Source organism: Myxine glutinosa, chromosome 1 (genome assembly GCF_964187855.1).
Source record: "Myxine glutinosa chromosome 1, kmMyxGlut1.1, whole genome shotgun sequence".
Lineage (NCBI taxonomy): Eukaryota > Metazoa > Chordata > Myxini > Myxiniformes > Myxinidae > Myxine > Myxine glutinosa.
In genome coordinates, this window is record NC_136261.1 from 142267631 (window position 1) to 142295598 (window position 27968).

General features: G+C 41.5%; 1 protein-coding gene across 5 annotated transcripts in view; it reads right to left on the reverse strand.

The window, feature by feature from the left end:
• The window catches only part of CREB3L1 (cAMP responsive element binding protein 3 like 1), a 113187-nt gene that overhangs the window by 17863 nt on the left and 67356 nt on the right, over positions 1–27968 (reverse strand). For all 5 annotated transcript variants that reach the window (XM_078777671.1, XM_068119117.2, XM_068119112.2 and 2 more), the window contains exons 7-10: positions 25643–25701; positions 25321–25389; positions 23827–23926; positions 18997–19135 (exon numbers count right to left, since the gene is read on the reverse strand). In XM_078777671.1, coding sequence (XP_078633797.1) covers positions 18997–19135; positions 23827–23926; positions 25321–25389; positions 25643–25701 — 367 coding nt within the window. The remainder of the gene's footprint in view (positions 1–18996; positions 19136–23826; positions 23927–25320; positions 25390–25642; positions 25702–27968) is intronic.

Here is a 27968-nt window from a genome sequence, read left to right on the forward strand (position 1 = left end):
CGGCCCCCGTACGACGGGCCCTTCCGCGTGTTGGAGACCGGGGACAAATTTTTCACGGTCGACATCGGCGGTGCCCCGGATCGCATTTCCGTGAACCGCCTCAAGCCGGCCCACCTCGATCCGGACCACCCCCCGCCAGCGGCTCTGCCTCCGCATCGAGGCCGCCCCCCGGCGGTCGGATCCCCGGCACCCCCGCCAGCAGCTCTTCCTCCGCGTCAAGGCCGCCCCCCGGCGGTCGGACCCTCGGCCCCGCCGTCCCGCCACCCCCCCAGACCGGCACCCATCGCCAGGGGGCGTTTCGGCCGGGTCATCCGGCTTCCCCGCAAACTCACCCTTCAGGTGCGTGGGAATTCTGGGGGGGGGGGGCGCGTGTGGCGGACACAAGCAAGAGGACACGAATTCAACGCACCAGCAGGTGGCGCGAACGTCCAGGCGGGGACCTGGAAGGCATTCCCCGCCTATCGACCGATCGGCCATGCCCGGGTACTAGGCGTGGCCCCGGCACATATATGCGGGCTCCAAGTTCGAGCCCGCCCAGTGCTACAGTTTGAGCTTTCCTAATAAAGACTCTTTTGGTTATCCAACGCGTTGTGGCCTACCTCTTTGGCAAGCAAGTTGTGTGCGTAGCACCGCACTTCATTACCATATTATCCCTTTCCAATGAACAAAATCTGTTATAAATATTACAAGAGGGGATGAAAAGGCCAATCAAAAACATTCGCTTTGTACAAATTTCAAATCTTTGTTATTCACCGGCAGTTTTGAGAATGTCCTTGGCCGTTTTCAATTCACTGCGATTTTAACATAATTAGCTCAGGTTTATCCTATTTTTTTTAGAAGGATGTTAACACCATGGCAGATTGCGAATGAACGATTGCCATGGGTTTTGAAAATCAAACTTGGGAAAATGATGTCAATTTTAAGTGACAAATGCGTAATCTGTTCACCATTCATGAAACAATTGTCCAGGAGCAGCTGATGAATGCAGGTGATTTGCTCGTCAATGTACTTGAACAACTAACTTTGTGAAATAACATTTTATCCTGAAAGTGAAGGTATGACTTAAAAATGATTCTGCAAGCAGCATGATCAAAGTCAATTGATAATGAACTCCACCATGCACTGAACGAAAGGGCAAGCATGAATGCATCAAATAGAGTTTTGGATTTCAAAAGAACTGTAGGCCACACTTGCCTCTAAGCTGTCTAGCCTGAGTTCGAATCCAGACCCAGCTATAAACTGTTATGCTGGTGTTTCACAGGCAAGGTGATTCATCAATGTGGGTGCCGTCCCTCAGATGGACATTAAACTGGGAGTCCCGTCTGCCAGCAGGGGTTGGTGGACGTTAAAGATCCCACGGTGTCCTTCGCAAAGGGTATGCAAGTATCGCCGGCACCATGGGCAAATTCCAAATTCCTGCCCTAACTAGGTGAATGTCAGGCCTGGCAAGGCCGATTTGTGAAAGAATTGGGACAACCTCCCCTCAGCCGACCCCACAAGGTGGGATAATAGTGGCCGATAAAGAACAACAACAACAATGTATGCTAATGAATTAAAATCCTTATCTTGACCGTATAGTTATGTAATAATGCTGGCTTGCACAATATCACATGAAAGTATTTTGCAAATTTTTGTGCATCGATACCTGTTCACAAGTATTTTGCAATTTTTTATGCATCGACACCTGTTCACATCACATGAGTATTTTGCAATTTTTTGGTGAATAGTGGATACCTGTTTTAGCCTCGACTCTGTATAATAATAAAAATAAAAATAAATAAAAAATGGAGATAATGAAGGATATAATGGGATACCTACAAACACCCTCAGGAAATGGCGAAGTTTGATATTATCCACATTCAAGGTACAAGATAAATTTGTGGTGATATTAGGAAAAGTTGTTGAACTGTGGATAAGGCCGTGCGGAATGCTAGCCAAGCCCATGGACTTTTTATATTTATTTATTTATATTTTTAATTTTTTTTGCATACAAGATTGAGGCTCGTGTAAGAGCTAACATTAATGACAAAACAAACAAAACAAGCGTTACGCCTAGGTCCCCCGTCGGTGAAGTGATGCGAGTTGACAAAGTGGAAGACGCAAGGCGGCCATCTTGGATTTTGACGTGGCGACCCAATTTTCAATAGCGTTCTTCCTTATGCCTCGATACACCCAAACACCAGATTAGAAGTTGGTACTTTGCTTATTTTTCAAGATATTTCGCTCACAAGTTTCAGACATATATATGGTGGCGGCCATCTTGGATTTTGACGTGGCGACCCAATTTTCAATAGCGTTCTTCCTTGTGCCTAGATACAACCACACACCAGATTAGAAGTTGGTACTTCGCTTATTTTTCAAGATATTCAGCTCACAAGGTTCAGACATACATGGCATCAGACATACATGGCGGCGGCCATCTTGGATTTTGACGTGGGTTGCACCCACACACCAAATTCGAATGCGGTCCTTCGTTTACGCATGCACGCACGCACGCACGGAGGGAGGGGAAAACCATAGTCCCCCTTTCGCTCCGCGGTGCGACGGGGGACAAAAACATCCTCGACAGCCTTGCAGCACATCTCAGACCACGGCCTTGATTCCCCAGGTCGAAATGATACTAAAGCTGCTTGGGTACTCTCGTTGAGCCTGTGGTCTGAGGTGTGCCGCAAGGCCTGAGAAAACACAATGTGCTGTGCGGGCAGATACTGTGCATAATCCGTGCATTCTTCATTTGTGGTTAAATTCGACAATAAATTTCATTGTTCAAAAAACTAGAAAAAACAACAACTTAGAACTGCAGTGTTGCCAGAATATACAGTATATTGGTTCATTGTTTATTTTTGCATTAAATCAATTTTAATACCGAACTATCCTAAAAAAATGTTTTCCATTACACCAATAACTTGGTTTTCTTTTTCTTCTCTCTGTGATTTCCTTTAAAAAAAAACTCACCAGTGGATGCATCAGGCGAATTATATTTTAATGAGTTTAAAAACTGATTGGAGTCAATTAGGCATTTCCTTCTTGTGGATTGCACAACTTCACCGTTAATTTCAGTCACCTGGTATATAACTTTAATTTGTGGCTTTAAAGGTGTGTGTGAGAGGGTCATTTCCAGGTTGAATGCTTGAAGTGAATGAGTGACCAATTGTTAACATGGATCGCCTCTTGCAATGGAACATTCTAGTGCCATGCGCAGAGTGCAGTGATTCATGGTGGAAGATATAGACAGCACGGACTCACGGCTACAAGAGCGAGATGAATGAACGGCTTTTCGTTTGCCAGGCCGAATTAGAAATGTCTGTGGTTCTTATTGTATACGAGCTAAATGAGGCAACACTTTTGCTATGGATTTGTCTGCACTACCCAGACATGCAAATGTTACAGACGTGTGACAGACATTCAACTACACGTGAGTTGTTTTTCACTGGAGTGATTGCAAAAGACACAAGCATGGATTACTAAAGACAGGTCAGACAGACTTCAGTTTTTAGCAAAAAAAATTTTTTTTTTTTTAATCGGAAAAGTCAGGGGGGAAGGCGGGAAACTATAATTGCCCCAGACCTGCCTCAGTCCCGAGAAGACAGAGATGCGTCCTGGCAAATTTCAATTCAAATGGCACTATCTCGTCTTTAATTGGCATTGTATTACTAAATCTTCAATCCCACTCCTCCCTCCAGGTCTTTAAAACAGCTGTGCACCACCATCTCTCATCTCCCCCCATCCAAAACCTTGATCTTTTCTACCCCCGTAAATTCACCCCAGATCCACTTTTTTAAATACCGACCCCTTTCCTGGAAGTCCTATCAATGTCCATGTGGTTTTTTTTTTTTTTTTACATCAATCCCCCCCCCCCTTCCAATGCCTCCTCGCCCCAAGCCCTCTCCCTCCCACAGATCTCCCGATGTCCCTGCTCTCAATCTTGTTCTCCCGCTCCCTTTATCATATGTTTTATGTGTCACTTTGTCTTTTTGTGATCAATGTTTGCTCTTACACGAGCCTCAATCTTGTATACAAAAAATAATAATAATAAAAAAAAGAAAGGAAAAAAAACAGAGTGATTAAGGCTGTTTGGAATAGAATATTGCAAAATTACCCAGGGTGCATTATTAAAGTTGGTCTGCGTGTGGACACACACACACACGCACACACACACACACACACACACACACACACACACACACACACACACACACACACACACACACACACACACACACACACACACACACACACACACACACACACACACACACACACACACCTCCAATCCCTTTGGAAACAGGCAAGGCTAAATAAGAATTTCAGAAATTGCCATTATCATCTTTGCAAAATAAATACAAACTGGACATAAATGCAAGAAGCTTCTAGAAGTCTAATCACTAAGACAGGAAGCTGCTGTTTTGTTTAGTTGCAAACATTTAGCATATATTTCTGGTTTATCATTTTATGTGATACAATATCTGACAACATAAGCAGAAGAGCCCAGAATTATGCACACTCACCTCAGAGCTGTTTAGTCTGGGTTTGAATATTGACAACTACAAACTATCATCCTGGTGTTTCACATATCAGGAGAGACATCAATTTATATGCACCGTCCCTCAGATGGACATTAAACCGGATGTCTCATTTGCTGGTATTAGTCGGTGGCCATTAAATGTCCCATGGTGTCCTTCACAAAGAGTAGGCAAGCTTCTTGGAATCCGTACAAAATTCCAAATTCTGACTTCCTGCTCTAATCTACTTAGTCGAACCTCAGGCCCGGTCAGCCAGTTTGTGAAAAAGCTCAAGCGGGGTCAGCCACGAGATGGTGGGAATAATTGTGGCCATTAAAAACAGAATTTTATTTTATCACTTAGGCATTAGCCTTTTAGTCACTGATTTCGAAACAGTGCTGTGTGTGTCAAATGATTTATCACTTGCACAGCTTAATACATTTTACATTAATCTCTCTCTCTCTCTCTCTCTCTCTCTCTCTCCAGAAAACCCAGATGGATTGTTGAGTCACTCTTTAAATAAACTGCGCTTTTCTCTTTCTGCTTCCCCAAGACGAGCTACTGTTAGGTCTTCAAATGTCTCAATTTTAAATTATTTACTTTTTGAAACATCTTTTAAATAATTCTGGCTTTAATTTTAGAATCACAGAATGACTTCACAGATGAATGCTTCTGGTGGGACTATGTAAAATCACAAATTCGTGCTTTTTCCAACAATACAAGCATAACTTCTCCATTGACAGACAAGCTACAGCAAATGCTTCAAAGAAAGATTCTTGATTTGCAAAGTGTTACTGTCAATATTTATGAGACTGAGTGATGACAATGGTTGTATGTGAAATGTGCTTGATTAAACAGTTCAACGAAGGAAGATGCCCAACGAGCACTGGCACGGTTGAGAGTTAACGACTTAAAGTGTATTGAGCACCCCTGGGGCACCCTCTCGTTACTACTTAAAGTGCATCGAGTACCTCTGGGGCACCCTCTCATTACTACTTAAAGTGTATTGAGCACCCCTGTGGCACCCTCTCATTACTACTTAAAGTGTATTGAGCACCCCTGGGGCACCCTCTGTTACTACTTAGTGTATTGAGCCCCCCTGTGGCACCCTCTCATTACTACTTAAAGTGTATTGAGCCCCCCTGTGGCACCCTCTCGTTACTACTTAAGGTGTATCAAGCACCCCTGGAGCACTCTCTCGTTACAACTTAAAATGTATCGAGCACCCCTGGGGCACTCTCTCGTTACTACTTCAAATGTATCGAGCACCCATGGGGCACCCTCTCGTTACTACTTAAAATGTATCGAGCACCCCTGGGGCAACCTCTCGTTACTACTTAAAGTGTATTGAGCACCCCTGGGGCACCCTCTCGTTACTACTTAAAATGTATCGAGCACCCCTGGGGCACTCTCTCGTTACTACTTAAAATGTATCGAGCACCCCTGGGGCACTCTCTCGTTACTACTTAAAATGTATCGAACACCCCTGGGGCACTCTCTCGTTACTACTTAAAATGTATCGAGCACCCCTGGGGCACCCTCTGTTACTACTTAAAATGTATCAAGCACCCCTGGGCCTGGGGCACTCTCTCGTTACTACTTAAAATGTATCGAGCACCCCTGGGGCACTCTCTCGTTACTACTTCAAATGTATCGAGCACTCCTGGGGGACCCTCTCATTGACTAGATTTGTGTTGAGTCGGGTATATACTTAAAGGTACGATTTGTGTTGAGTCGGCATGAAAAACGGAGTCTATTTAGCCTAACTTAGTTTTTGTTCATTTGTTTTTGAAAGTTCGATTTTGAAGGGCTCACTTTAAGTAGTTAAAGCTTTCGCTGACTTTTTTAGTTTTGCAAAACTAAAGCCAATCGGTCATTGTTAATCTTGCGTTTTGCAGATGGTTTTATCCTTGGGTTTCATACTTCAATTGAAGTTTTATTGGGGATATTTTTAAGAATGTCTTTTCTGCCTATATTCATGTAATTCTGAACGGTGCAGTCCTTGAGCTGCTAACCATCATGTATGTATGCATAATAATATAATGCATGATCTGATCCTTTCAATGACCTGACCTAACATGTTATAATGTCATGCATGGTCTGATCCTTTCAATGACCTGATCTAACATGTTATAATGTCATGCATGATCTGATCCTTTCAATGACCTGAACCAACATGTTATAATGTCATGCATGGTCTGATCCTTTCAATGACCTGATCTAACAGGCTATAATGTCATGCATGTTCTGATCCTTCCAATGACCTAATCTAACATGTTATAATGTCATGCATGTTCTGATCCTTTAAATGACGACCTGATATAACATGTTATAATGTCATGCATGCTCTGATGCTTTAAGTGACCTGATATAACATGTTATAATGTCATGCATTTTCTGATCCTTTAAATAACCTGATCTAACATGTTATGATGTCATGCATGGTTTTATCCTTTCAATAACCTGATCGAACGTGTTATAATGTCATGCATGTTCTGATCCTTTAAATGACCTGATCCAACATGTTATAATGTCATGCGTGGTTTTATCCTTTCAATAACCTGATCTAACATGTTATAATATCATGCACGTTCTGATCCTTTCAATGTCCTGATCTAACATGTTATAATATGCATGTTCTGATACTTTCAATGACCTGATCTAACATATTGTAAAACTAATAATAATTGGCAATAATAAAAAGTATAATAACATGACTCCCCCTGCCACTCCTGTAGTAAGTGGGTGTACTAGTAGACAGAGCATCCCAAGGAAAAACTAACATTTTTTCCAGTCAAGGTTTTCTCAGTGGATTAATAATCCTGAACCCATACCATTTTATATTAGCTTGGGGGCCACCCAGAATTTTGCCTCAAATTCAAGATGGCGGCCAAAATCCCAAATGGCCTCCAAAATTACCTTTAGGAGATTTATACTGCCTCGTAGTGTTTCCTGTCAAGGTTTTTTCAGTGGTTCTGTCATCCTGAACATATATCCTTTGAGATTCGTTTGGGAGCCACCCAGGATTTGGCCTAAAATCCAATATGGCCGCCAAAATGGCCATCAAAATCATCTTGATTATATTCAAACTACCTCTTAGGTTTTCCTGTCAAAGTTTTCTCAGTGGTTCCGCCATTCCAAACCTATGTCCTTTGTTATTAGCTTGGAGGGCACCCAGGATTTGGCCTCAAATGAACCTCAAGATTCTGTTCAAAAAGTATGGCTGTCTGGGTTTCAATGATTGGTGGGTGGATGCTGGAGCAATAGCCGATGGTTCGGTGGCTCAAGCGATTGAGGGCCGCCATTACTACAGAAGTGTCCGTCTGCACAAACAGTCGTTTGAGGCTCTATTTAGGCACTGTATGAGGGCACGCCATATCAGTACCAATTTGGACCTGCATATGAAAGAAGCAATTGCTAGCCTCAGACTACACCCTTGTCCAGGAAATCTTGAATCACTATTGCGACTGCCGGAGTTCAAAGGCATCTGTTCTTCATTGACATCAGCAGAAGGGACACAGGCAAAGATGATTGTGGAATACCTCATAGACTATTCAGCGATGGTGAGTCTAATAAGTGCAGTCAGAGAAAAATGCATCCAAAGACATCTCGCAGCAGAACGCGCCTTACTTCGAAAATGCTTTGCCTTTGGGCATATCAACTACGCTAGATACCTTATAGTAAGTAAGGGAAACATATGAAAATCTGTTAACTAAATTGTTACCAAAAAATTTCTTCACCAATATGTTTGTAAAGGTGTGTAATAACATGTTTTAAAATGTTGAAGTTCAACTCCCGTGGGAAACCCAGAAAAAAAGCTGTTGAATTCAGGTACCAAAAAATTATTTTCGAGAATTTTTTTTTTTTTTAATCGGCCCTTAAGTAACTTATGAGGGGTCAAATAAGGGTTTTTCATGATTCTGAGTTGATTGTTAACATTTATATTTCACCACAGACACTCCTTTGTGGAAAAATAATTTCTAAATATATCTCATTTTCTACTTTGCAGGACATGGAGTCTAGCAATATGGATGAAGACGTTACTCCACCTGTGCTCAATTGCTTCATCTGTGCACGCTCGGATACACCAGCTGAAAGGCTCATACAGGCAACTCCAAAGGGATACTCAACTTTATTGAAACAAGCAGAAACTGTCGAAAATGTTACTGTTGTGGAACGTATGAAGGAGGCTCAAAAGGAAGGAAAACTGAGGTACCACCAGAAGTGTAAAAATGATCTGTACAACAACTTTGTTGCAACCACCAAGAAGTCAGCTCAAGCATCAAAGGCAGAGAAAGAGTCATCAAAGTTGAAGAGAAGACGCACTACTTGTGAGTTCAGTTCATCAACTGGCTGCAGTTCTAGAAGATCACAGTCAGTTGACCTCCTGTATAAGGATGTATGCATTCTTTGCAACCAACCAGCCCAGCTCTACAAAAATAATCCAGCACAAGCTAGAAAGAAATACAGAGTGCCAGATAATTTGACTGCAGATACACTGAAGGCAAGCTTGCTGAAGACAGCACGGAGTCGCGGGGATGACTGGGGCACTGAAGTCACTGGACGCCTGGAAGGGATCAACGACTTGGTAGCAGAAGAAACACTACCATTTGCGATGCAAACTTATGTTTGCAAGAGGTGACAGTTTGTCCAAGACTGATGAGGAAGGAAAAAGGAAGAGAGGACAGAGGAATATTGATGAGGAGCGAGAGGCAGTTTTTATTGAATTCTGCGAATGGTTAGACTCAGAATTAGAGCATGGGGTAATGAACATGGACCAAGTGCATGAAAAGCTGCAGGAGTTTGATCAGTCACCAGAGAAGAGCCTTTCTTATTCAAAGCATTGGCTGAAGATAAAACTTCTAGAGAAATACGAAGACACCATGTATTTCACAAAACAGGAAAGAAGGGCAGATGTACTCTGTCTCAAAGATGGCACCGACAATATTCTGCGAGCGCATCATGCTAATCTTGACCATGGAGATGAGAAGACTCAGATCATAAAGACGGCACTCAAGTTCATATCCAATGATATTGCCTTGATTGATTTAGGTCCAAAGTCATACCCCACCACACACAGTATGACTGACATCGATAGTCAGCTGACACTTGTTCCTGCAAGCCTTCAGATGTTCTTGAGACCGATTGTCAAGACAGACGAAAGAGTTGCCGTTTGGGGGCAGAATTTTATTAAGGCCTGTCGACCTCGGTCTGGAGTATTGCCACACCAAATGGGGCTTGTCATACAACTTGATCATAGATTTGGGTCAAAATGGATGCTCAACAAGTTCCACCGGCTGGGATACACTGAGTCTTACACGGAGACACAAAACTACAAATACTGCTTCCTTAATAGTAGGAGTGGAGATGATGTTCCAGATACTTCTGGCACTCTTGACACCATTGTGGAGGAAACCGATGAACAGATCAATGATGAGGTTGCGGTTGATGCTGCGCTTGAGGTTCAATCAGTGATGACAGCCAAAGTGCCAGCCAGTGAAAGTGAATTGTCAAGTAATGATCAGGTGGTCTTTATGGAGGTTGGGGAAACAAACAATGCAGTCACTCAGTTTGTTGGAGACAATATAGATTTAAACATTGTCTCTATTCACGGAAACACTCCCTTTCACTCAATGGGTTGGATCGAAGTCACCTCTCCGGCACCACCTTTGCCAGATCCACAGACAACAGCAGCTTTCCCCCGGGTGAAGTTGAAGGCACTCGACAAAGCTAAGATCCTGAGAGGAACTGAAGTAAAGATTATTCCATTTACGAACAGGAAACAGATAGGAATGAACGCGATCATGTTTCTCCCCCTCGCTGAGCTTTCCTCCTCCCTGGCTCATGATCAGCCACTCCTCACTCCAGGTGACACATTCTGGGCAGCGGGGTGGGTGATCAAAGCCAACGATCCTGAGTTCCCACACTCCAACTGGAATGGCTGGATGAAGAGAATCCATGCTAATGATGCAAAGCAGAGCACACTTTTAGTGTAATAAATAGCAGAGCACACTAATATATAATTAGAAATTATTTTTCCACAAAGGAGTGTCTGTGGTGAAATATAAATGTTAACAATCAACTCAGAATCATGAAAAACCCTTATTTGACCCCTCATAAGTTACTTAAGGGCCGATAAAAAAAAAAAAAATTCTCGAAAATAATTTTTCGGTACCCGAATTCAACAGCTTCTTTTCTGGGTTTCCCACGGGAGTTGAACTTCAACATTTTAACACATGTTATTACACACCTTTACAAACATATTGGTGAAGAAATTTTTTGGTAACAATTTAGTTAACAGATTTGTGAAATATCTCATAAAATGCCCTTACTATTACATTCAAGCATGTCAAACTCCAAGATGTCAAGATGAACAAGCATTCTGAGTCTTGCACTGCAATACATGTCCCCTACCGGCAGTCTGTCGTCCGGAAAACTGTTGGGGAAATTACCAAGGGTTATTTATCCACAGGTTCTGAATCGTTCCCAATCGCTAATTACCTCAGGACGGGCTCACCTGTGATTCGCACTCGGGACTTCAATTTATACACCTTGCAGACAGGTCAGGAGAAGCACGAGAAAATAAGTTGTTGATAAAGAACCTTTCGAGTCGCTAAATATCAGTAATTTATTATATTTTCCGGGTCAACCTTCAATGATCGATGTGTGTGTATATATATATATATATATATATATATATGTTGCTCGGCTTGGCTCCACCCCTCACGAAAGCGCGTGCTGTGTCGCGCTTTTGACGTTCGTGAGACGAGGCTGAGGGCGCGCGTTGCGGCTTGGGGAGAACTCTGGAATAAACAAGAGATATCCATTTTTAAAACATGTTCGTTTAATTAACGATACCTGCCAAACCACGTGCCCTATCGCAAATTCCAAAAGGACATTTTAGTAGACCGACATGCTGAACAGATCTGTGAAGTTTCCCCTCGATTGGATCAAAAATGACGGAGGAGCTCAGTTTTAAAGGTTCATGCTTAAAAACATCATAACTCTGAAACCATGTGATGCATGACGTCATGCTCGCTGACCTTTTTGTTCGTCATGGGTATGCGATTCGGCCTGCAAAGTTTGGCCTCGATCTGTTCAGCCGTTACAGAGAAAAAGGGGTTTTCGTGTTTTCACGGAAAACAATATGGCGGCCGAACCACGTGACCTGTGACGTCATAATTACCATTAAAATATTCCACCGACCGAGTCCCCCCTACGGTGAAAATTTTATCTCAATCAGTCCAATTATCGTTAAGTCCCTGGTGTTGGGCTAGCGGCTAGGGTGCCGGCTTAGGATCCTAGGATCCTGGGTTCGAATCCCGGTCAATTGCTGAATTAACGCCAGGGGGGTTGACTCAGCCTGTCATCCTTCCGAGGTCGGCTAATTGAGTACCAGTTCACTGGTAATTCCCTGCTTGTCGTTAAAGGCGGCAAAAAGGGTTGGCGTCAGGAAGGGCATCCGGCCGTAAAACATTGCTTCAAAAAGGGGACCGAAAAACAACAACAACCACAGTTCCCGAAAAAGGCCAACCCCCGCTTGCGGGGAAAAATGGCCTCTAAAGGTGTTTTTTTTGTTTGTTTAGTCCAATTATTGCAGAGAAAATCTTTTTTAAAGGAAATTAAAACTTAAAATGGCACTGAGTTAAGGATCATCAGAATTATCAGAATTCCCAAAGTTCAAAGTGCCATAACTTTGTCAAAAATGATCGAAACGTCGTGAAGTTTGAACTTGATCTGTAACTTATCATGAGGAAGCCATGTGCCAAGTTTGAAATCATTAGCGTTAAGCGTTTAGAAAAAACGTCCGGAAAACTGTTCTTTGCGTGACTGACAGACTGACAGACTGACTGAGAATGACAGAATGACAGACTGACAGAGGGACGGAGGGACGGCGTGCAAACCTATAGTCCCCTCCGGTGTACACCGGTAGGGGACTAATAACAAAGAAGCATGGGATGATCTGGCCCAAAATGGGTTCGGCGGGTCATTGTCTGGTGAGCCCTTCTCTACAATCCATGGGGATTTGATAACTGAGACCACAATCAACCGAGACGTGAAGGTCAGAGGTGGTCCAATGCAAGGTGGATACAGTACCAATGAGAGCACAACAGACACATTCGTCAAGACCAGTCATATCATGGCTAAGATCAGAGCTACACTGAAGGAAAGGCTAAATATCATCACCTCCTCAGCCCACAAGGAGACCACAATAGCGGCCCGAATACACCATGAAAATATGGTTCATAATCTAGTACTTCAGCTTGACAAATACTTTGACCCATTCCTGAATTGTCCCGCTCGTCATATGAAGACTGGTGTGGAAATCGATTGTGATGTTGTAAGAGGATTGATGTCATCTGCAGAAGCTGGAGAACAGAAATATAAAGAATTTGTTGACTTTAGACTCAAAGCCAGTGGGGAAGAACGAGTCAATTTCTTCGACAAGATTACCAAGCTCAAGATCAAAACCGGGATGGAGAAGGCCAAGGAAGACCCAAAAGTTGTTAATATCCTGAAAGAAGACAGACAGGCCTTCGGTTTACTGGTAGGCAAAGCAAGATCTCCAGCAGAGGCACATTCATATCCCTTGACGACTGTCCCACCAGCTCTAGCCACACCAGAGAGAGATTTGAGACAAGGTTCAAAAGCAGCATTGAGGAACTACCTCATAGAAGAGTCTGAATCAGTCCGTGAGAACCCACCACATGAAGGAAATTGGCTTATAGATGGAATGGCTGCTGTGAAATCTGTTCCTGCTCAGCAAACTTGGGGAAAATATGCAGCAGCCCTGTTAAAATTTTGCTTGCCAGCAAGTGACTCCAAACCGCAGCAACTGGGAATCATATTTGATTCATACAGTACAGCCACAACGAAGGAGCTCACTCAACGTCGCCGTGGCACACCTGGAAGAAGAACTCACATCACAAGCTCTGAACAGGACATGCCTAAAGGGAAAGATTGGGACTCGTTTCTGCGAGACTCAGAAAATAAGACAGAACTGATTAGATTTCTAGTCGATTACTACAAGACCGATGCTGTGAGATCCAAGCTGAAAGTTCCACTAACTGTGACAGAGGAAGATAATACCTGGTTAATAATGCAACTCGAAATCGAGATGCTTGACTCCTGCAACCACCACGAAGCTGACACCAGACTCATCCTCCATGCATCCAAGTCAACAGATCCCGTAATTGTCAGGGCGACAGATACAGATGTCTTGGTTCTCCTGACCTATGCTTATTCTGTCATTAAACCATTACAAGACTGGATGATGAAGATTGACCATGAGAGGTATGTTAGCGTCAAAGCTCTAACTGACTGATTTGGTGACGAGATGTGTCAAGCACTTCCTGCCTATCACAGCATTACAGGGTGTGATACAACCTCTTTTCCATTTGGTGTTGGTAAAGTAAAACCACTGAAGAAGACAAAGAAACTGGGAAAGTTCCAACTCCTCTCGCAACTTGGCACATCGCGCACTTCAGTTGAAGACATCGCCGATGCCAAGACCTTCTTTAGAACCTGCATGTATGCTGGAAGTTAACATGAAGAGTTTGTGAGAACAAGGATCAGAATGTATGACAAGCAGAAAGTGAAATCCATTTCAAGTATCTTGCCAGATGAGAGTAGCACCAATGAACACCTCAAGAGGAGCGATTTACAAGTTTTCATCTGGTATCAATGTCTGAAACAAGATATTGAGTATCCTACCATCAAACACAGAGGTTGGGAAGAAACATAAGATGGTATTCGGCCAATATGGTTCACCTGCCCCCAATTCCCACCAAGCCTTTCGGTGACGAGCAGCAGAACAAGGTTAATACCAGGTAAATATACATTTATTTATAGTAAAGCTACACAAGGTTTCTGTTTGCTGTTTCAGACTTGTTGTTTGTCATTTAGTAATACAATTCACAGCCTTATATTATCGAAATCAATTTGACAAAGCAATAAAATCATTTCCGATCATACAGGTGACATTAATTATGATGCAGACACAGAAGATACAAGAGACACGGCCCAGCCCCCAAAGAAGAAGAGAAGAACGAGACCCAGCCATAGTGAGGACAAAGGAGACGACAGCACAAGAGGGGACGAGAGTACTGGAAGTGACAGCGACAGCATTGAAGAGCAGTCGGCTACCTCTTCTGGCAGTATTAGAGCAGTCCACTCATCTGACTCACAGACGGACAGTGACTTGGATAATAGCGAATGAACATTAACTCTGGACTTGCAGTTCTATCTTAATTATGTGTTTGTGTCGCCCATTTTGTTGGTGAATTGAACTGTAGGATGACCAGAAAATGCGGTTCATATTATCTCAATTTACATTTTGTGGCCTGTTTTGAGTGAGAATGTGATATTTACATGATAATAAAGCTTGGTTGAGTATTCTAGACCCCAAAATCAATTTCCGGTACCATTATAAACCTCATATTAAGTACAAAATGTGAGTTTAACAGGAAAGAGAACCCTTATTAATTCAATTTTGAGGTAATTTTTTGTGGCCATTTTGGGTTTTCATGGCCATCTTGCATTTGAGGCCAAATCCTGGGTGCCCTCCAAGCTAATAACAAAGGACATAGGTTTGGAATGGTGGAACCACTGAGAAAACTTTGACAGGAAAACCTAAGAGGTAGTTTGAATATAATTAAGATGATTTTGACGGCCATTTTGGTGGCCATCTTGGATTTGAGGTCAAATCCTAGGTGGCCCTCAAGCTAGTTTTAAAGGCTATAGGTCCAGTATGCCGGAACTGCTGAGAAAATTTTGGCAGGGAAAACTATAAGGCAGTATAAACCTAATTAATTTAATTTTGGCAGCCATTTTGATTTTTGGTGGCCATATTGGATTTTAGGCCAAATCCTGGGTGGCTCCAAAGCTAATCTCAAAGGATATATGTTCAGGATGACAGAACCACTGAAAAAACCTTGACAGGAAACACTACGAGGCAGTATAAATCTCCTAAAGGTAATTTTGGAGGTCATTTTGGATTTTGGCTGCCATCTTGAATTTGAGGCAAAATTCTGGGTGGCCCCCAAGCTAATATGAAATGGTATGGGTTCAGGATGATGAATCCACTGAGAAAACCTTGACTGGAAAAAAATGTTAGTTTTTCCTTGGGTTTGCCCTGTCTATAGTACTTCATAAAAGCGCCTTTGGTGGTGAATGTAACTTTGAGTATTCTTGGGTATGTCTCTATCAGCTTTGCACATCTGGATTTGGGGAGTTTCTCTCCTTCCTTGCAGATTTACTCAAGCTCTGTCAACTTGGAAGAGGAACGTCAGTGAACAACAGTCAATCTCTCAGAGAAGAAGCACAGACATTCGTAATACAAGAAAGGATATCACCGATAGATGTTGCCTTAGAAAAACATATTGATGGTCAGAGAGAAGACCGACATTCAAGATACTTGAGGATACGAGAATTGAGAAGACATTAAAAGACTTTGGAAATGGTAGAAGTCAGAGCACAAGGACAGTAGTTGGAAGGTTTTGAACGATCACCCTTCTTTGGAATAAGTTGCATTAATGCATGTTTCCAGGAAAGAGGAAAAGTTTTTGGTTTTTAAACAGAAGTGAAATAAACGAGTAAGCTCAGGTGCAGGTTCTGAAGCACAGACCTTCAATATATGAGGAGGAATGCCATCAAGTCTATTTGGCTTGTTTGTGTCCAAGGAGAGAAGTAGTTTTTTAACTTTATGAAAAGACATTATAGAGAGGCACGGGTTGGTAAGGAGTGCATGAGAGGGTGTTGAAATTTTAGAATAATCCAATGGGGGAATTAGAGTGGAATGTGCTGCATTACTTTCCCTCAGTTGCAGAATTGGGGGATTCATTTTTAGAAACTGCGGTCCTATCTTCCTCTCCATTTTATTGTGCTACTAAAAAGAGCCTGTACCCTCTGGACCACTGTCTGCGATCCAATGTTGAATTGCTCGAGCAATTTAAATCGTTCTAATTACAAAATAAAAGAAGAAGAAATTGTCTCGACATTTGAAAAACTACGCTAATGCAATCCCGCATTTGGAAACCCGCATATGGAGATAATAACCAAAAAGGCAAATGATGAATTGCGAAAGATGATGGGAATAGAGCCTGTGATTGATGCTGTGAAGAGGAACAGGTTGAGATGGTTTGGTCATGTGTTGAGGAAGGATGAAAGTGACTGGGTGAGAAGAGTGATGGAAATGAATGCAGAAGGAAGTAGAGGACGGGGAAGACCGAGAAAGGCTTGGCTAAAGATGGTGGAAGAAGAAATGCGGGCAAGGGGGTTAACAAGGAGAGATGCAGAAAATAGGGCAAAATGGAGAAGATTGTCATGGGGACCGCGAGGCTAACCCCCGCTCTAGCAGGGAAAATGGCCTTAAAATGCATGTTGTTGTGTTGTTGTAAAAAGAGCCTGTACCCTCTGGACCACTGTCCGCGATTCAATGTTGAATTGCTCGAGCAAATTAAATAGTTCCAATTACAAAATAAAAGAAGAAGAAATTGTCTCGACATTTGCAAAATGACACGAAGGTAATCCCACTAATGGCCAGCCTTTGATCAAATAATTTCCCATTTTGCACACGTATTGATTGCTCTTTGTATAATGGGTTTCCATTCACCTTCAAGTCACGTTGTAAATGTAGGCATGGAGGAGGTAGAGGGAGTGTAGAGAAGCAGTAAATTGAAAATGTGTATGACTTAGCATCATGCCAACAGTGAAGACCAAGACACGCCACATTATGAAGGTCCAATGAGCGACAATTGATGAATGAGCTTCGGAAAGCCTTCTTCGTTTTTCTATTGTTGTTTTGGCACTTGTGCTCCTGGATACACAAATAAACTTGGCAAGTCTTTTCACTCTCTCACCACAGGCAGGTTGGAGGTCTTTCTGTCTTCCACCGACTCCTCTCCAGGCTTGCTCCCCCAGCTCTCTCTGTGCTCTGGCCCCCTAATATTCCTCCAGGTCGCACAAGATCTGCCAGAAACCCTCTTCTGGTGAAACTGCCAAAATCAAGACTCTCTGCTCACCTTCACTCTTTCATTCCTCTTTTCTCCCACCTCTGGAACAAACTCCCTCAACTCTCTTCAATCCCACTCCTCCTTCCAGGTCTTTAAATCAGCTGTTCACCACCATCTCTTATCTTCCCCCATCCAAAATCTTGATCTTTTCTACCCCCGTTAAATCACCCCAAATCCACCTCTTTCAATCTCCGACTTCATTCCTGAAAGCCCTAGTAGTGGCCATAAAGTAATTTATACAGTGTACCCCTCTCTCCTCCCAGCCCTCCCCCTTCCACAGATCTCCTGATGTCCCTGTTCTCTACCGTTGTTGTGCTTGTGTGCTTTCCTCCCTCTCCCTCTCTCGTCTCCCACTCCCTTTATTATACGTTTTATGTGTCCATTTATGATTTTTGCGTTTAAAGTGTTAGCTCTTACATGAGCCTCGACTTTGTATGCAGAAAAAAAATACAAAAAAAAAATACCTCAGACTAGATAGCTTGTTATATTGTTGGTCATTGCTTGGCAATTGGTGTATCATTCTTCGGAGGGACATATAAGCTTGGTATCAAGTCTGCCAGCATTTGCAATCATGGTACAAAATGGTGGTCGATGCTAAAACAAATATGCCATGGTGTCTTTGACAAGAGTAGGCCATTGTGTGCTGGCATAAGGCATAGTCCAAATTCATGCACTGACCACCATTGAAAAAAAAAGCAATGGTAAACAACCCAGTGTACTCTTTCAATGAGACTGCTTCAGCAGCACTTCTTCACTTCATGCTCTGGAAAGAGTATAAGTATGGATTGGATTGCAAGTTTAAACAGCAATGCATTAAGCCCAAAACTCAGATTCTTCCTTCCTCTTCCCTATACCTCCATCCTCTCTCCCCGGCCACAAACCTTTTCCTCTTTTAAACTAGTTTTTAAGAATGGAAGGATAAAACAACTTCCGGTAAGCCTAATCACAATGGGTCTCTGAGGTATTATTTGGTTCTTCCTTACTGAGAAATGTCCCCTACCCCAGGTCTAGAATGCAAATGGACCTCTCCTTCAGTCAACCCACACACATTTAGTCAGTGTTTTCTGTGACTACATACAGTATCGTACAAAATGATCGATATGTTGGTTTTGCTTGCCAATTGCCCAAGCCATAGTATAACCAAATTCAAGACTGAGCTGCATCTTCTCAACTATCCGAACAATTGTTTTGTAACAGTTGTAACTCTCTAATTTGAACAAGTAAACGAAAAAAACATGTTTTAGGGCTGCACACTTTAAAAAAAAAGTTTTAAACCAATTTTTTTAATTATTATTAAATTTTGATAGATGAAAATGTACCAGAAAAGAGGACCGTGTGCCAAATTTCAGTACTCTAGGACGTATGTAACCTAGAAAACGAACGGCTCCAATATTTGAAACGGGACAAACAAACAAAGTTCAGATGAAGTTAAATAGAAGTGTGTAATAAAAAGGAAAGGCTTTAACAAGTACACAACTTACTCCTTGGCACTGCGTACGCATCCCGTGCTGAGAGTGCCACGGGCTGCCCAGTCTGTGCCACCACAGCTCTTGAACTGAGAGTTCCAAGGCCATAGGGAACAAGAGTCCCAAAACAGAGGGCGAAACACAGCACCACTGCCTATATAGAGAAAATAAAGGATGGCGGGGGAAAAGGGGGATGGGGTAGGGAGGGATGGAGGATGAGTGTGAGGGTAAAACATTGGCATTGATTAATAGACCACATCACTATTTAATCCCATAGTGTGGTAAAGCTGTTACTGAACCATTGATCATCATATATTGTGATTAGATGTGTGCAAACGAGCTAGAGTGTGGCATTGTGTGTTGAACAGTGTAGAAAACAATAGAAAGGTGAAGAAAAAGTAGTCTTCCCCCACAGACAAATTCAGGGGGATTTTTTTGGAAAAGACTTCAAAAGAGTCCTCCCCAAAAAATTAACATTTTTGAACTCTGGTATGGGGTGAGCATGAATAAGATGGTCCAAATGTCCTTTATTCCAAACTGTCTATCTGTCAATTTGCAGACATTGTTACCTAGGCTCTCTCACCCTTGCGTTTGTCGTCCCATCCTATTCAAGATTGCTGCCCATTTGTCACCTTGTGGTTTCTCCCGTACCCACTTCAGAACTTCTCCGCACTTACTGAACCCCGAGCCCTTTCCCTCCCTACCACTCACCATCACATACTGTCTTGCATGCATGAGTTTTTGTCTGCCTGTTCCAGTCACATCTATCGGTTTGATAACCTGTCACCCATTGTAATTTAGCTCTTCATTTGAAAGCATTTTTATTCTGGAGCAAAACAGTACATCAAATTGTATTTCCATCAATTTCCACACATAATCAGCAGGTGCTGCTGCTCTCATCAATAGTATACTGTAGAGTGGAGACTAATACCCGCTAACCTTCAATTTTCTTCTCACTGACAAAAGGAAAATGCAACAATTAATTTCCTAGTGATTTCGATGAAGGCTGCCATGCTTTGCATTTGTGAATTCACAATTTGGTAATGCAATGTGGCATGCTTCGCACAGCTAATAGTGGTAAATTAGTGAAGTCTACATTACGTTTCTTCAAAGAATAATTTCAAATTCACCATTATGGTGGCAAATGTAGATAAAGGACCATGAGGAGTCGAGTCGGAGCACAAGAAATATTGAACAAGATATTCATTGAGCATTCAACTGGGCCGAAGCTCCATCATTTGAGACCATCAATGCATAATGTAAACACAAAAATTACAGAATCGTTGATCTAAGGCCCTCTAAGCACAATTATTTCCCCTCGTCCCCATTCTTTGCCAAACTCCTTGACTCTTATTCTCCAAGAACTGTCGTGGCCAAAAATATTGGCACCCTTGCACTTTTTTCAAATAATGCACCATTTCCTCCAGAAAATTGTTGAAATTAAAAAATATTTTGGTATCCACATCTGTATTTCTTTGGTTTGCAGTGGAACAAAACAAAAAAGCTGAAAGAATTACTAAATCTTGGCTTATTCCACACAGAGGTCATAATTAGATTTCAAGCAGGTGATTCTCCTTTACTTTGGAATTGAAATCACCTATGGCGAGTTGCAGGTGCCTGCAATATAAAAATCACTCATTCAACCAGTTTGAAGAGAGAAAAGGAGTCATTCTGCTGTTTTTTTGTCACTTTGTGTGCATGGGCATGATGGGCATACAATGAGCATGGCGAAAAGAAAGAAAATCAGAGAATTGTCTGAGGTGAGACAGAAGATTGTAGCCAAGCATGGACAATCTCAAGGCTACAAGTCCATCTCCAGAGACCTTGATGTTCCTATATCCACTGTACGCAATGTTATCAGGAAGTTTAAGGCCCATGGCACTGGAGCTGACATCCCTGGACGTGGCCGCAAGAGAAAACTTGATCGAAGATTGCAGCGAAGGATTGTTTGAATGGTGGAGAAAGCACCTCGATCAACTGCCAAACAGATTCAAGCTGACCTTCAGACACAAGGTACGACAGTTTCAACTCGCACCATCCGTCACCAACTCTATGAAAGGGGGTTCTATGGTGGGAGACCCAAGAGGACCCCACTGCTGAGAGAGAGACATAAGAAAACCCGACTGGAGTTTGCCAAAACACACCTGAACAAGCCCAAATCCTTCTGGGAGAATGTCCTGTGGACAGATGAGACCAAATTAGAGATTTATGGTAAAGCACATCATCTACATGTTTACAGAAAACAAAATGAAACCTTCAAATAAAAGAACACCTTCCCTACACCCTACAGTCAAACATGGAGGAGGTTCAGTGGTGTTTTGGGGTTGCTGTGCTGCCTCTGGCACTGGGTGCCTTGAATGTGTGCATGGCTTCAATAAATCAGGAGATTACCAAGGCATTTGGGAGCGCAATATTCAACCCAGTATCAGAAAGCTGGGTCTCCGTCGAAGGTCATGGGTCTTGCAGCAGGACAATGACCCCAAACACACTTCAAAAAGCACCCAGGAACGGTTCAAGGCAAAATGCTGGACTGTTCTGAAGTGGCTAGCAATGAGTCCAGATCCCCAAACACACTACAAAAAAGCACCCAGGAACGGTTCAAGGCAAAATGCTGGACTGTTCTGAAGTGGCCAGCAATGAGTCCAGATCTAAATCCCATTGAACACTTGTGGGGAGATCTGAAAACAGCAGTTAGGAGAAGGCACCCTTCAAATATGGGAGAACTGGAGCAGTTTTCACAAGAAGAGTGTTGCCAAACTGCCAGTAGAGAGGTGTAGGAAGCTCATTCATGGCTATAGGAAGTGCTTGACTGCAGTTATTTTGTCCATAGGCTGTGATACCAAATATTAAGTCTGGGGTATCAATAATTTTGTCAGTGCGATTTCTTTTTATTTTCTGATTTAAAAGGATATATTAAGCTCTGAATCAAAAACAAAGGTTCTGTAATATTAACACTGAAATAAAGAATTTGGGAGACCAAATACTTTTGTCAATTTCAACTTATTTTTCGAGAAAATTGTGAGTTATTTGAAAAAGGTGCAAGGGTGCCAATATGTTTGGCCACAACTGTAAATCCTTTACAATGCCGCCTTCTTGAAGGAGTTTGAGAAAGCGGCAATGACAAGGAGAGAACCGAGTGGACCTTCAGAAAGTCACGTGGCCTGCGACTGGAGTTATGCCTACAGGTGATTAAACACAGTTCAACAAATTGGGAAGAAATTGCAATTTCAGCCATGAGTAAATGTCTGTTTTTATTTCACAACAATGCAATGGCAACCAATAAAGAGCCACCGGTATTTTAGTTTTTACCTGTGTGATAAAACATTCACTCTTACAGAAGAGGAGTGCATGTTCCAACACTGGTAGAAAGCAAATTAGTTGGATATTTCTTCATCAATAACTTTTTAAAGAATCATTAATTTACAGGTTATTTCTTAATGAGATAACCTTCCATCTCATTGCTCTCAACTCATCGTCGTTCGAATGTGGGACGTGGCTGTGGGTTAGCATCAGTTCTTGTATGGAAATGGCAGTGCCACTGATGCAGCGCCCCCTGTAGGCTATAGCAGGAATTTGGATATTGGGTAGGGTGCTGGGTATAGCTTGGCCACTTTTTGCAAAAGAACACCATGTGATCTTTAACATCTACCAAATAATGCAGGCAGACAGGGCACCCAGTTTAACGTCCATCTAAGCTTCTAAAGGATGGCAGCACGTGGATGAATCACCCTGCCTGTGATTGTGTTTGTGACAGTTCAGCAAGGACATGAGGAATATCTCACAGACAGATAAGCAAGGACAATGGCTGTAAGGTACTACTGAATTAATAATCTATTACTGAAAGGAGCAGCGTCCATCCGTGTATCCATCACACTATATTTTAAAGGGTTCCTGCTATCATAGAATAATTTTAAAAACGCTCCTGTCGGAAAGCTAATACTGTACTGGATTTACTTGGAAAAAAATTAGTGTTTGTTTAATCATAAAAAATGCCCGTTTCAAAAGCGCATCTTTCCAGGTTCAGAGAAGAAGCAGGATCTGGAGCAATTGTAGGGATTCCAATGGTACAACATCAGGAGCCCTTTATGATAAAGGCTGATGGACTCAAAAGAGGCACACAAAATTATATATAATACTTCTTGAAGCAATAAAAATATACAATAGTACAAGGAAGGAGCCCACAAACAACCACAGCCAGAATGATAGAAGCAACAACAACCACAACTACAGTACGTGCTATAAAAGATCCTGTTTTCATGTGTTTCAAATCATTTTACATCCTCAACGAGACTCAAAGATAGATGTACAATATGTTTGTGTCAACATGCTGTCTTTTCATTGAATCAGTCAGTGAAACGACGGGTGCGCACGGCTAGTGTACAGTATATCTGGTAAGTCTATGCAATAATAAGTGAGGAATACATTTGTAATTAAGCCGATATGAAAGAAAAACGATGTGCATTTTTAATAGCAAATTTACCAAAATGTTGTTCCCTACATAGATTAAATGTATTATGATTACTGTCATTCAAGCAATTGGGGCCTGGAAAAGTTTCTTATCCAACAGTGAAATGTGTTTGAGGTCATCAACATATTATGTATGCATGGAGGTGAGGGGAGAGTGGGTATTCAACGGGTGTTTGGCTTGGTGCAGATATGGATCACAGTCGATTGAACATTCACATGGCTTTATTTTCTGAATTGCAAGTAAAATAACATGAGAATTGATTTACTTCCTACATGAACATTTCCTTTCCCCATTTGAACAGATAAAAGATAAAATAATACAAACTAGCTAACAAGCATGACTGGAACCTGTCCACCACAAGGATCTCCAATTCTTACCAGCAGGCAGGTGCTCGTCTGCGTTGCCGCAGCCTTGCATGGAACGGGGATCTTGGATGCCACCATGGCTTGTAACCGCTGAAGCTGCTGTATCAGGGATCTGCATGCATGTACCAGAATGCTGTGTTAACTCAAATATACATACATACATACATACATACATAGATAGATATAATTATTTATTTAATAAAGACTGCATTCAACATAATTAGTCAACTATTCTCCTTGGAAAGTACCAGTGAGAAATTAGAACAACCGATGATGACGATGGATGATCAAACACGCATTCTCTTCTTCTGCGTTGTGTGTACCTTATCATGGAAAGGATGTGAAACTAGATGTTCCATCTGCTATATTAGTTGGTTGATGATAAAGATCCCACAGCATCCTTTACAAGAAGCCTGGTGTTGGCTTAACAGTTAAGGTGGCAGGCTTTAAGATCTTAGGGTCCTCAGTTTGAGCCCTCTTCGTGCCATTAAAATAATACCAGGTAGGTGGACTCAGCCTGTTATCCTTCCGAGATCGGCAAAATGAGTACCAGCTTACTGAGAATAATGATCCATTTGAGTATCCTATGTCGGAATGGAGTCCCTTCCAGGAATGTACCCCCTGCCTAAAGAAAAACGAACTCAGTAGCGCTATGTGTCTGTAGATGTGAAAGGAGTGGTTCCTCTTCTTCTTCTTCTTTGCAAAGTGTGGAGAAATTATCTCTAACACCCTGGATAAATTCCAATTTCCTGTCATCTTCAGTCGAATGTCAGGCAAGGCCAGCCAGTTGATGAAAGACGTCAGCCAAAAATGTATGCCGGTCAACCACACAAGGTGGGGATAATTGTGGATGTTGAAGAAGTGCGGTGTCCTTTGCAAAAGAGTAGGCGAGCCATCGCAGGCACCCTGGCCAAATTCCTAATTGCTGCCCTGACTACCATTGGGATGGCAACGGCAAACCACCAAGTGTAATCCACGCTGTGAGGCTGCTTTGGCAGCACCAAGTCTGCTTTCAGGCAGAGTAGCCAAATTCGATTAGATATTATACAGGGTGGCTTTGTGTTCGCAAAAGAATAATATCTGATTCGAACAACTTTCTGGTTGGGCAGAGGGACATGTGTCAAAAACGAAAAACAACTAAAATTGATCGAATTTGAGGGGGAGATAGGGGAGTAGGATGTATGGTTGGGAATGTTGGGGAAAAAAGAGGAAGGGTTGAAAATTCAATTTTAACATAGATTATGTATGGACAGCTACTCTAGTTTAGAGAGCCAGTAAAAGCTTGCAATAATTACCTTACTATACACTCATTGTGTTCTCAATGGCCACGTAATAAGATATGTGAACAAAACTTTGTACCACTGATGGAAACACGTTTTCCAATGAATTCTGTACCACCATTGCATAATTTTTTTTTAAATGAGTAATTTATTCCATGGAAAATAAAAAATATCCAAATAAATTAGCCCATATTGCTTTTTTGTATAAATTTTAAAAATGTTTCACCTGTTTGAAGATTCTAGTGTGTCCACCTTTTTCTTAAGATCAACATTTTCTGATGCACAGTTATCGACCCTGGAAAAGAAATCCCACTTTCCCATCAGCTGATATCAGGGTGATTTCAAGACATTTTTGGAGACAAAAAAAGCACTTTAAACAATTCAAACTGCTCCAATAACGATCAAACTCTTCCTTACAATCAGGCTGTTCAAGTAGCGCAGCCAAGTAATTTGTTGATATTTAACAACACAGAATTACATATCACAAACATTAATTTAGAGTAAACAAAAAAAATACACATCTGAAAGAAGGGTACAAACTGTTATACTTTTTCTCCAGCCCATCAACATATTCTTTCTTTTTTCTTCGGCTCTCTTGTGCAGATATCTGAAACATCATAGGAAAGGTTTGAACACAGAATCAATCAAATGATTAGTATACTGGACCGCAGGCCTGCCAAAGAGCGTTAATCAAAAAGAGGAAAGTTTTTTTTTTTTTTTTTTTTTTTTTTTTTTTTTTTTTTTTTGTTTTTTTTTTTTTTTTTTTTTTGTTATTTAGTAATCCTGCACATACGCACAAGCAAAAATATATAATATATAATATACAGCACGTGTTGAAAAGTAATGCCTCCTATTTTTTTCTCCAAAACAGGTAAAGATATTCGAATGAAACAAAGTGCAGTCTGCACAATAGTTCTTTCCACCACTGGGTGAAATAAAAAATCGTGATTCTAACACAAAATGTCTCAGTGGTGCATCAGTCAAAATGGCAGAGCGCAGCATGACTGTCAGTGCTGTAAAGCCCTGGAGATGAGAGTTGGGATGACTGACTGGAGATGAGTTTGGTGCACTATTAACATCCTGAGAGTAAAGGACGGTCAATGGAGTACCGCCTCAAAGGATCAGTGGCCTGACTTTGCTCCGTCAGATTTTCATCTCTTCCACGAACCTAAGGAACACCTTCGTGGAGAACATTTTTCCTCTGACGATGATGTCAAGGCTGCTGACTGTGAAGTGCTGGTTAAATCAACATGACACACCGTTCTATTGCGACAGCATCACAAAATGAATTCAACCATGGCAGAAATGTGTTGCACAGCAGTGCTGATTCCTTTTGAGAAATAAATACAGACTAGCAGAATAAAGATTGATGTTGGTATCTGTCTTTGTTTAATTCAAATATCTTGACCTGTTTTGGAGAAAAAGAAGCATTACTTTTCAACAAGCCATCATAGTCCAGTAGAAATTGACATGAAAATAGCCGAACCCAGACATTTTAGATAACAACCGTTTTTTGGTGCTAAATGCTTTATATGACTGTCATGTATCTGCAGACAAAATTCACATAAATTCACAAATGGGGAAACCTGTTTTTTATTAGGTCAAAGTATATGACCTATCAGAAAACTGTAAATAATAAATTTCCCAGGTTTAGATGATAATGATTTGCAAATACGCTTTTATATGACATAAAATGTTGTGAATACTTTCTGATAAATATAAAATAATAAAATAAATAAATTTTACTCATTATAAAAACAGATTTCTTTGAAAAATATAATTATTTTGTCCAAAATATGCAAAATTTTATCTAAATATTCTCGTGTATGTTTGTATAAATAAGTGTAAACACTTGAATGAAATGATCATATGAACACATTGTACAATGTTTTATTCCAAAATATACCAGTATTATTATTTAACCCAACAATGTTTAATTTAATAATCATTTTATTAATTTTAAATAGTTTTTTTATCACTACCACTTAGAGGCCATCATAGCTCAAGTGTACATAAATGTGACAGGAAATCACAGTAGATGACTCAGCCATTATGTAATCATACACCAACATATCTGCTGTTTAGGTAAAACAACGGCCAAATTATTGCATTTTAACTTGCGTACGCACGCAAAACTAGAAGCAGTGCAAAACTAGTGCAAAACTAGAAGCTAGTATCCCAGAGACACTGAAACATCTCATTGCATCTATGTTCACAGAGTCCCACACTGAATCAGCAAAGCTGAAAAAGAAACTTTTGCAGGTCTCTATTTGCCATCTAATAATGCAAGCAGCTGGAAAGCAATCTTTCATATCTCCTCTACTGTTATCCATTGGACTGTTTATCCATCAGTCTACCAGATCAAGGGTACTTCTTGATGTGCTTTCTTCATTGGGACTCAGTGTTTCCTATGAACAAGTCATGGCATTTGAAAGATCAGCAGCTGTAAAACAATCTGTCCATAAGCTTCCTGCTTGTCTTATAGAGAAAGACAAAGGTGGAGGGTTTTGCCAGTGGGTAGCAGACAATTTTGACTACAACGAAGATACCATTACTAGACATAATACAACTCATGTCATGGGTGTTATTGCCTGCCAAACAATGACAGCAGATACAGCAGGTCTGGAAGAGGTTATACACAGAGAAAATGTGTCTGCTCAAGAAATTATACAAGCTGGGGACTTTGGGGCAATAATACATCCATATAAGGCACCTGTCAAGTCGCTTATGGAAGAGGTGAGAATCAAGCCTGTCAAACCAGTAAATATATCAGTCTTTCAATATGAACAGTTGGACACATTATGGGCGTATTCCAGTCTTCTTACAATACATTCACCAAACTGGCAAGGCTTTATGTCTAATATTACGAAAGGC